Source organism: Phalangium opilio, unplaced genomic scaffold (assembly GCF_054372755.1).
Source record: "Phalangium opilio isolate 3A_F unplaced genomic scaffold, DU_Popi_V2 ptg000093l_1, whole genome shotgun sequence".
NCBI lineage: Eukaryota > Metazoa > Arthropoda > Arachnida > Opiliones > Phalangiidae > Phalangium > Phalangium opilio.
Window position 1 is genome coordinate 3,314,715 of NW_028324198.1, and position 11,118 is coordinate 3,325,832.

General features: G+C 37.1%; 1 protein-coding gene across 1 annotated transcript; it reads left to right on the forward strand.

The window, feature by feature from the left end:
- Positions 1-816: 816 nt before the first annotated feature.
- LOC149640317 (uncharacterized) lies at positions 817-2,315 on the forward strand. The gene is made up of 3 exons (XM_089850673.1): positions 817-1,050; positions 1,176-1,355; positions 1,863-2,315. The coding sequence occupies exons 1-3, from the start codon at positions 817-819 to the stop codon at positions 2,313-2,315; spliced, it is 867 nt and encodes a 288-aa protein (XP_089706799.1).
- The last annotated feature ends 8,803 nt before the right edge of the window (positions 2,316-11,118 follow it).

Here is an 11,118-nt window from a genome sequence, read left to right on the forward strand (position 1 = left end):
CTCTCTATAGCGCGAGCAGCTTGCGTCCATGAGCGCGGATCGAGTGGGCTATGCTGTCAGGCAGAAACTGTCTCAGATAGACTGCTACAACGAAAACCGAAAACCAGTAACATAAGTCCAAGCCATCATCTGAAAGACTCAAAACGATGACTGATTCTTCTGAATTTGAAATATCAGTAGAAATGTTTCTAGATAATCCTCAGAGTTATTTTAAATATTTTAGTACTCAAAGTCTGGGGATAAAGAAAGGCCAAAATAATTTTAGTATGGAAATTTGATGTTTTCAGTGATAAAATAATCTCATTGGTGATAACTGATTAACTGGTACCTGAAAGCATTAGTCACTAACTAGCAATATTAGGTCCCTTATGCTTAAGCTCCCCTATATTTATGTTTGTGCTTAGTGCAGATTTTAAAAATGCAACAGTTTCTTAACAATCTTAATTAAAATGAAGACTGAAGGAACAGATATTAATAAATAATGTCTTCGTGGACAAAGACTAGAAAAAGTAAATGATAAGAGAACAAAATGGAATGACCGCAGTAACAGATATTAAATTTTTTCAGTTTAAAGACATGATTATAAAACATCAATTATTTAAAAAAAATACTTATCTTGGTTGCTGTATCTGTCCATAAAAGGTTGAGCCCCTAAAAATCGGGATTCAACGGAATTAATGCCAACCAATTTATGACAGTGCGGTTACCATTGCCAAAGCAGAAGGATCTTTTCTCATGTACATACATGGAAAAATTCATGCAAATAGTTATGTTGCAAGTATACGCACACGCCATAGATTAACTAATTTCTTTCAGATGGCTGAATTTGAAGCAGCTCAAACTATGGAAGGATCTATAACTTCTCAACCCTTTACTCAGTTGGTTCACGATCTGACAGCGATCAATCCTGTGACATCTGAAAACAATAGCTATGTTGGCCTTAAACATTTGGTTATAGGTGGGTTGCCATCAGCACCTTCAAACCTAGTTGATCAGATTGTTAATCATTTAATCGAGCTCGGAGTTGAAAACTTGAATGACATGGAACTAGTAGATGAGAATATGTTAAAATGTTCGTTTTTAAAACCAGTCCAAGCTAGAAAAATTTGTACTTATGCCAAAAAACAGCGGGAAGAATGTTTGACAAAAGGTAAAAGGCTCGATTCCTTTGCTAGTACACAAACCAAATTTTGAGAAATGGCATACAAACGTTTATGTTTTTGGATTTATCCAAAGCTTCGTCATTATCCATGGATAAAGCAATGACACTCATTGACGTAGATTCGTTTGACTTATCTATGCACTCGAGGGAAACTCCCTCTGGAAATTCTGAAAAGGCTTCTCAAATTACCCCGGTAAGAATACTTGAAATTGGTTGTTTTCAAGTCGAAACTGTTGTATTTTCGTGTAAATATTAAAGGATTGTTTTACTAGGCCTATTATATTCAGAGTGTATCTGATAAGCCGTTCATAGAATAAAGGGGATGTTCTTTGGGCGATTTTTAGTCGAAAATGTTCTATGACATTTTACCGTTCGGGTTTGATTGTTCTCAAGTAAAGATTGGATTATTTTACGGATGACCCCTTAAATTTAATTAACATTTCTTAGTTATATTTAACGGGTCATCCGTAAAATACTTCATTCTTAACTCGAAAACAGTGGCCCGGATGGTAAAATGTCAAAGAAAAGTTTGGACACGAAATCGCCCAAAGAACATGCCCATTAATTTAGATAGTATATCCAAATCTGAATTTAAAATTGTCACGAAACCACTTTTACGGTTTAAAGCGATTTAAAGATTTTAAAATATTTGCTTCTCGTATCTACAGAGAGTAAAAAAGGGGTTATTATTTCTACGTAGGAGACATGGGTACAGAAGTACAAAATCTCGGCAAATATATTCAACAAACAAACGCAAGAAAAACTGGGAAGAAATACAAAACTGGATGCCAAAACCCGAAGGCGACTAGTTCGTGCATTAGTCGATGATACCTTAAAAAAATGCCGCAGGCCAAGTAGGGGTGACATGCGCGTAGTTGCTGAACTATTCACCAAAAGGTTTCCAAATGCAGTCAAAGACGAGATAGATGGTGAAGTTATTGGGTCTGGCTATCAAAGCCTAGTTGTGCAACTTTATGGAAGGCTAGATCACCTGTCGCGCAGAACGGAAGGAGCGATGCCGCCAGTGGAGAGGTCTCCAAAATGCTCTCCTAAATTATCTAAAAGTCCACGCCTTGAAACTGTGGAAATTAACGAAATAGACTTGGAACGGCAAGTTTATGAGGAAGAAGAGCTTAGAAAACTCTGGATGTAAGCTGATCCAAATATGGCTGAAGTTGATCTTAAGCTAAAGATGTGTTTTAAACTTCAAAGGAAACAAATTAGCGAGGGGATCGTAACTTCGGCTTTTAAAGAAAAATGGCCTTTCCTCTTCGAGCTACGTGGTTTGGCAATCCACCTTGAGTTGTTAACAATGAAAAACATTCCTGAACTATTTATTAACTTTTTCGAGAAAAAAAGTAATCTCCCGTGCCAGTATTTCTCCAGAAGCAAAAAGACCTCAACTCAAGCAATTTTGGCTGAAATAAAATCGGCGGGCAAAATTCAAGATAGTAGCCCTGTAAAACAGGCTTTGGTTGCGGGGGTGGTGTCCTTGGTATTGAACCACTTTGGTGAAAAATACGATGCTATTTTTCCAGTTATCGAGGTAAGGTGAATCAGAATTAAGATAAAAGTTCTCGGAGTTAATCATAACTAAAACAACAAAATTTGCAGCCTGGTACTCCTCAGAGCGAGGTAATTAAGAAGATTCCATTACATCCCTGTCTGGTCATATTTGGTAAGATATAGTTGACAAGACTATGTCGTTCGATTTAGCAAAACATAACGATATTTAATCGAAAGGTGATAATATGGCTAGTGCTTCTACTTTCTGGGTGACGGTAGATAAAATTATAGTGAATGACCACTTCGGAGGACAAGAAATCATTGGCGCATTAGCCATGTTCTTTGCCATGTACTATATGTTCAATGTCGAATACCCTGAAGAATGTGTGGCTACTCTGGAATTCTTTCAAAGGTATAAAGAAATTAATAAAGGAATTTGTGTAGATTCACATAAAAATAATTTAATCCTTTCACGGGCATTGCCAGGCTCAACCCTAAGAAAGGCAAAGAAATAAATTCAAAAGTTTTACACTTGCTAAATAAGTTCTTCGAATTTGATTGGATGGAATAGGTGCCTATGGACAGTGGCTTTTTCTTGTTAGGTATCTGAGCATATTTAACAATGTACTTTAAATGCGAGATCAAAAGTGTCACGAAAACGGATGAACAATTTACTAGTCTCTAAAGGACTGTTTATTATTTTTATTTTTTAATTTTTAGTCATGAAATTTAAAATAAGAACTGTTGTGTAAAAGATTTTGGCGGGATAAGCACTTAATTTCTTTGGTTAATTGTTGTCTTGGAGCGTGAATTTTTCTTTACTTCTTTTTATTGGGTTCCACAAATGAATATTAATTGTTTAAGATACAGTTCGTGGATTTTGAAATTAAATAAGTTGTTTTGATGCAAATAAAATGCTATTTTAAAAAACACACACCCTCACCTATCCATAGATGAAAAGAATTGCATGCTCGACTATAATTCATCAGCAAATAAGTACTAAGTAGCTCCTAATACATATATATTAAGCGCGTTTTTTATGCCTTGCATTGAAAACAGAACTTGCATATAAAATGCTTGTGTTTTCCATGAAATTTCGTGGTTTATTGCCAAATAGTACCTAAATAGCACTTCAAACCGTTCATAATTAAATTAAATTTAAAAAAGGTTTAATCTACTCAACACACTGTAAAAAATAGGACTTCAGGAAAGTGCAATTCCTGTGAAATTTTTAGAAATAGTCCCTTGGGAATTACAACGAAACTTAATTTGCGCAATCCACAAATATTATGTTGTAAAAAGTAAAAAAACGTTCTAGAGATACTTCCATTTTTCATAGAGCATTCTGCGAAAACTGTCGAAATTATATGTCCAAATTACATAGGGCTTGCTGCGGAAACTGTGGAAATTATCTTGTCCAAACTACATTGGACTTTCTGCGGAAACTATAGAAACTAATTGGTCCAAATTACATAGAACTTCCTGCGAAAACTGTAGAAATTATTATGTCCAAACTACATAGGGCTTGCTGCGGAAACTGTAGAAATTATTATGTCCGAATTACCCAAGTTTCCCTTCAAAACTGGCAGAAATTTTACTGTAAAATATGCTGCGCGGTTTGCATAGAAATTAAATACATTATCATGTATAAATTACCTAACTGTTTTTGCGATATCTACAAACCTTTTCCAGTGACATTTACGTAAACGTTACTACAAAAATTACTTAAACTGTCCTGGATATAACACTAAACCATGGGAAATTTGCAGGATAACTTTCTGTACTTTTTACAAAACCTACCATCAGTAAAATATACAGAAATAATTCTGGAATTGAAAATACCATAATTTTTCTGGAAAAATTACTGAATACGTCTGGCATCCAATGCTTCCAGTAAGTTTCTGTAAATTTGACAGTGCATTTTTCTCTCAGTGGGGATTCTAAAAGGAACAATTGCATGTTCTAAAAATATAAAAACTGTTGTTCTAAGTCTGACAAATACGCATTCTGAATTGAGCAAACCGTAGTTCAATCGTGAACAAGTCGGCGTTATAACTTGAAGAAAGGGGTGTGGTAAATCGAACAGATCATTATTCAGAAGTGAATAACGCATCGCTCCAAACCAAACAAAAAAGTGTTCCAAGGCAAATAAACTATTGTGCTAGCTTGACCATATGGGTGGTCAATCAAGAACAGAGCACTATTGTAACTAGAATGAAGGAGAATGTTATTTAGAACGAGTGTATGTTCACTCAAAAAGGGTACTAATCATCGAAGAACGAACGCGTGTGCAATATGAACAATATATTTGTCCAATAAAATTCAAATTTTTGTTCTATATATTGAGCTTTGAATATCATGATAGATTTTATTTGCACAATCAGTTAAAAGTCTTTCGAATAATTTATAACATGTTGAATTTTATAAATGTCCCCCACTTTATTTGCGAAAAACATTGAGCGTGTAACGGCCGCTTAATATTTTGGTTTTTCCAACGGTTAACTACTATAGTCAAATCAACTTAAAATGCAGTAAATAGGGTACTAAAATGAGGTAAATTAGGTGAATAGAGGCTTAAATTAGGGTATTAATACGGGAAAATAATATTTGACCATGACGTGAATTGATCACACCAAAATCGTTCTCGTTAAATTGTTAATGCAATCCTATTATAACGCGAAACAGTTACGTATGAATGCCAATTCGTTCTCGTTTGAATGCCAAAAGTGCTTACATGTGGACGCCAAAATCGCTTACATGTGGACGCCAAAATCGCTTACCTTTGAACGCCAAACACGATCTCGTTTGAACGCCAAACACGATCTCGTTTGAACGCCAAACACGATCTCGTTTGAACGCCAAACACGATCTCGTTTGAACGCCAAACACGATCTCGTTTGAACGCCAAACACGATCTCGTTTGAACGCCAAACACGATCTCGTTTGAACGCCAAACACGATCTCGTTTGAACGCCAAACACGATCTCGTTTGAACGCCAAACACGATCTCGTTTGAACGCCAAACACGATCTCGTTTGAACGCCAAACACGATCTCGTTTGAACGCCAAACACGACCTCGTTTGAACGCCAAACACGATCTCGTTTGAACGCCAAACACGATCTCGTTTGAACGCCAAACACGATCTCGTTTTAACGCCAAACACGACCTCGTTTGAACGCCAAACACGATCTCGTTTGAACGCCAAACACGATCTCGTTTGAACGCCAAACACGATCTCGTTTGAACGCCAAACACGACCTCGATTGAACGCCAAACACGACCTCGTTTGAACGCCAAACACGATCTCGTTTGAACGCCAAAACGCTCTCGTTTAAATGCTAGTGCAATCATATTTGAATGCCCAATTGACCTAATCTGAATGCTTCGTTAGCGTGAATTTTTGAATATCAAAATTAGCGTTCAAATATGAACATTTCGTTAACGTGTACAATTGAATACCACTTTATGCGTTAATATTTGATTGCTAAGGCGTACCACCACAGTGGCAAGGTATTGAACGCTGAAACATTCAATTTCGAATGTTCTTTTTTTACTGTGAGGAGGAACACCATATAGGCTATTCAATATTAGAAGAAATACCAGACTTGAAAATGATATCAGGATTTCCGTTAGACTATATGCATTTGGTTTGACTTGGGGTTAGCGTAAGTTGCTAACCTTATGGATTTAAGGAATAAGTAGCATCTTTAAATTGAGGCCTGCACAGATATCGGAGGTATCTTTACGGCTTCTGTCACTTTCTGGAATAACTTGTTCAGAGTTCGTTAGAAAGCCTAGGTCTTTAACGGAGATTAATTATTGGAAAGCCACCGAATTCAGACAGTTCTTGCTGTACTCAGGACCTTTGTTCTAGCAGATATACTTGCGAAAAAATACTATGAGCACTATATTTGTCTCCATGTTGGAATTCGTATTTTAGCATCTGCAACGTTATCAGTTGATATGATAAACTTCGCTAGAAAACTGTTGGATTACTTTGTCAAAAGCTTTGGAGTCATCTATGGCAGACATTTAGTTTCCTACAACGTTCATTGCCTTACTCACATAACAAATGATGTTGAAACTTACGGCTCACTAGACACGTTTAGCACCTTCGTATTTGAGAACTATATAAAAACGATCAAAAAGAAAATGAGCAATTCAGGTCGACCTTTAAAACAAATAATTAACCGAATACACGAAGAAAGAAACATAGAGAAGCACAACGTCCCTAAAGATGCAAGTCCAGCTTTTAAAATGCCACACAGTATTGGTCCCCTTCTCCCTGGGTGTGGTGGTCCACAATTTAAAAAAGTCGAATTGAAAGGCTTTGTCATAGGCGTGCGTGAATGTGATAACTGTTGCGTTGTGGAAGATAAGTCATATGTTGTAGTAGAGAACATTGCTAAGAATGAAGATGGTGTCAGTGTTATTATTGGCCGAACATTTGAAAAAAAATTGAGGACTTTTATTCAAAACCTTGCGCCTCATCTCTTGTTGGTGTTGTGAAGGCTAGTGGTCTTTCATCAAGTTTAAAGCCGTGGAAAGTTTCCAACGTATTGCGAAAAGTCCAGAAGTACCAAATTATCGGTGCTGCTGAGGAGTGGCTCCTCATCGATCTTTTGCATCAGAATGGTAGGGATATAGCTATGGGTTTGAAGCATGCATTTATTCCTGCAAACCATTATAGCTTTTCCCACCTAAATTAATTTGCTTTTATTATTCTATATTTATGCTTCTGTTTCCACTATTTAAAGTCATTTTTCGCAATTCTTTCCAGGAAAATGACTAATACAGGTGACAAATTTCTTGTTGTGGATTTCTTGGGAACGGCTAGTGTTGCTGTTGTACCAAAGGCTTGGGTTGATGAAGAAGGCGAAGTTTGTTCGTTTCCAAAAAGTAACGGATCAAAATTGGCAAAGCGAAACGCATCGCCAAATGAAAATTGGCCAACTAGGCCAGGACAGATAGGCCAAAAAAGGGCTTGACCTAGAACATTTGAACATAAAGATGAAAATTGGTACATGTGTTGTTTTTGACCCAACAAAAAATATACTAAAAGTCCCCTGCAGTAGAGCGCGAGCTTTCGCCGCCATCCTGGAAAATGGCCGCCGGGAATGCCAGCTACAATGTATTCCACGTTCTTCTTCAAAAATTATGAAAATTGGTACACATAATAATTGGAACCACTTCAACATCATGGCAAAATTTTACAGCTCTGTGTTCAATAGTTCGGTCGCCATATTGGAAAATGGCCGCCGTGAATGCTAGGTACAGTATATATCACCATGTTGTTGGAAAATTATGAAAATTGATAGGTATTATAATCAGAGCTGTGTGAACCTCATAGTAAAATATTGAAGCCATTAGTCAGATATTTTGGCCACCATGTTGGAAAATGGCCGCCATCAATGCTATTTAGAAACAGTATATGGTTCAAAAATTATGAAAATTGGTAATTATTATGTTAAAGACCATCTAAATATCATACTTGAATTTTGAAGACGTGCTACTGATAGTTTGGGCGCCATCTTCGAAAATGACTGCTCGAAGTGCCAAATATATTACTAATATATAAAATTTTTCGATATTTGTTTATTGAGTAGATGATTTTCATGAACGTATAAAACGCCATAAAAATAACTATTTTCGAGTCTAAATTATCGACCCATCTTGAAAAATGCTCGCTGAAATATTACTATCCTAAAATCTGGAAAAAAGAAAACGAAAGCCATATCACTCGGATTTTGGTTAGGAAAAACCGTTTTATATGGGGTACATACATTCTAGTGTCGTTAAGGATTAGATTTAAGACACATTTTTAACATTTCCTTCATATTTCTCGTCATCCTGAAGATTTTTTATTATGGCTTATACCTTGACAATGACCACACATTGCCCAGCAAGCTAATCCAGATCGTCTACATTCACAGTTCTTGACACAAGATGTTCTGCAGGCTGCAGGTACAAATAATGAGTGTTATAAGTTCATCTGATGCCGGAAGGAGAATGGTGTGGATGGGTCTTCGACTTTCCCGATCGCGAACCAATCCCCACTGTTCGGGATTAAATCGTTTCCTAGCTATTGTTGGAATTGAAGATACGCTTGGCAAAAATGTAGTTTTGGGGCGTCGGTTGTTGGATGAAGCTTGGCGAGATCAAATGATGACTTGAAAGTATGTGTCAATTATCACCCTAAAAAAGCGAAAAGAAATCTCTTCGGCAGCAGCTATGGCTCCCTTAGATGCAATATGGTCATTAAAAAAGGGCAACAAATTTGTAAGATGTTGATTATCTGTCATTACTTTAAACCACGCCTTATCATAACCACACCAAGTCACAGCATGTAAATGAAAGAAGTGTTCTCTTTTAACTCAAAGGACTTGTCGTGGCGGAGGGGCCCGAGTTCGGTGTGACGTTTCGGGAGTTCCTTGGGTTCGCCCTTGGTTCAGACCGTTCCTTGCCCCATTCCGTGAAGGTTTTGCTGGGCCGCTTTTGCCCCCGCTATTGGCCACCCTCTAGGGGTCGCGAATACACTATTAATTTGGGCCTTATGGCACTGTTGTGCTTGGAGAGAACCCCCCCGTCCCGTCGAGTCTTCTGCTGCCTTAATCCTTCCCTGTCACTGACCACCTCCTGACTGGGCTCGCCGCTGACGGTGTCCAGCTTCAGTCACCTGCTCAAGTGGCGTTTGTCGGGCCCGCTGGCCGATCCCGTGTGCCATGACGGCGGTTCCGCAGGTTAAATTTGGAATATGATAGGGAGGGGCGCTGATAAGGCCACCAGCTAGGTGTAGCGCCTAATCAAGGGCTCTGACATGCAATTATTATGAAAAATCTTCAGGATGACGATGAATATGTATGAAATGTTAGATATTTGTCTAGATTCTAATCTTAAACAACACTAGAATGTATAAACCCCATATTAAATCATATTCTCTAATCAACATGTTGAGAATAACAGCTTAGAATAACTTTCTTTCAGAATTTAGGGCAATGATTTTCGTGTGGCCATTTTAAAAGATGGCGTCGATAATTTCGACTTCGAGATATCCATTTTTTGTTGTTCATTACGTTAATGAAAATCATCTACTCAATAAACAAATATCGAAAAAATTTATATATCAGTAATATATTTGGCATTTCGAGCAGTCATTTTCGAAGATGGCGCCCAAACTATCAGTAGCACGTCTTCAATATTCAAGTATGATATTTATATGGTCTTCAACATAATAATTACCAATTTTCATAATTTTTGAACCATATACTTTATCTAAATGGCATTGCTGGCGGCCATTTTCCAACATGGTGGCCAAAATATCTGACTAATGGCTTCAATATTTTACTATGAGGTTCACACAGCTCTGATTATAATACCTATCAATTTTCATAGTTTTCCAACAACATGGTGAAATATACTGTACCTAGCATTCACGGCGGCCATTTTCCAATATGGCGACCAAACTATGAACACAGAGCTGTAAAAGTTTGCCATGATGTTCATGTGTTTCCAATAATTATGTGTACCAATTTTCATAATTTTTGAAGAAGAACGTGGAATACATTGTAGCTGGCATTCCCGGCGGCCATTTTCCAAGATGGCGGCGAAAGTTCGCGCTCTACAGCAGGGGACTTTTAGTATATTTTTTGTTGGGTCAAAAACAACACATGTACCAATTTTCATCTTTATGTTCAAATGTTCTAGGTCAAGCCCTTTTTTGGCCTATCTGTCCTGGCCTATTAAATGTTCTTTTCATTCTGGTTAAATACAGATACATACGAGGTTGCTGTAAAGAAAATTAAATGCGTTGAGAATAATGAATCAAACAGCGGTGTAGATAAGGGTAGAGGCTTAAGAAAAAAGAAGCCATCAAAACGTTTTTCTCAAGCCTATTCAAGTTCTGAGGAATCCGAAAGCGATGACCAAACGCATTGTTCACCCATTCCTGAAGTGCCTGTATTTTCTTCTCACACTAAGAACCTAAATCTTGGTGAGTTTTCATTGTTTTACCCTGCAAATCATTTTCATAATGAGTTTTATTTTAATTTATAAGTCAATTCACCAACGCATTCAAGTCAAAAAGGAGGAAGTGTATCTGAAAATGAACTTAATGTCGATCTGCGTAACTCTTCAAAAAAAAATTCTGACAATGTACCTGCAAGGTACTCTACTTAATAAGACCATATCTGAAATGTCCAGAACTTCAGCCTGTGATGATCGATTAGCCCTTAGCAAAGACTCCAACTTGTCTCCATAAAGTACGGCAAATTGAAGGTTCAAGTAATGTTGAATTTAAACAATTAACTAATGCACTTTCGTTTTTAGGAGTGACGTGCGTCAATAATCAAGAGTTTGGCTCAGGAAGTAAAAATAGTGAGTGAAAATCATGCAAAAACGAGTTTTCTTACTCATTTATTTTTTGTTTACCTTTGTTGATTGAGAATATAT

Excerpts from the sequence above, each read along its gene's own strand:
- LOC149640317 (XM_089850673.1), top strand. The coding sequence starts at position 817 with ATGGCTGAATTTGAAGCAGCTCAAACTATGGAAGGATCTATAACTTCT. Across the intron at positions 1,051-1,175 it reads ACTTGAATGACATGGAACTA|TACACAAACCAAATTTTGAG; the intron begins GTAGATGAGAAT and ends TTCCTTTGCTAG. Across the intron at positions 1,356-1,862 it reads AGGCTTCTCAAATTACCCCG|GAGACATGGGTACAGAAGTA; the intron begins GTAAGAATACTT and ends ATTTCTACGTAG.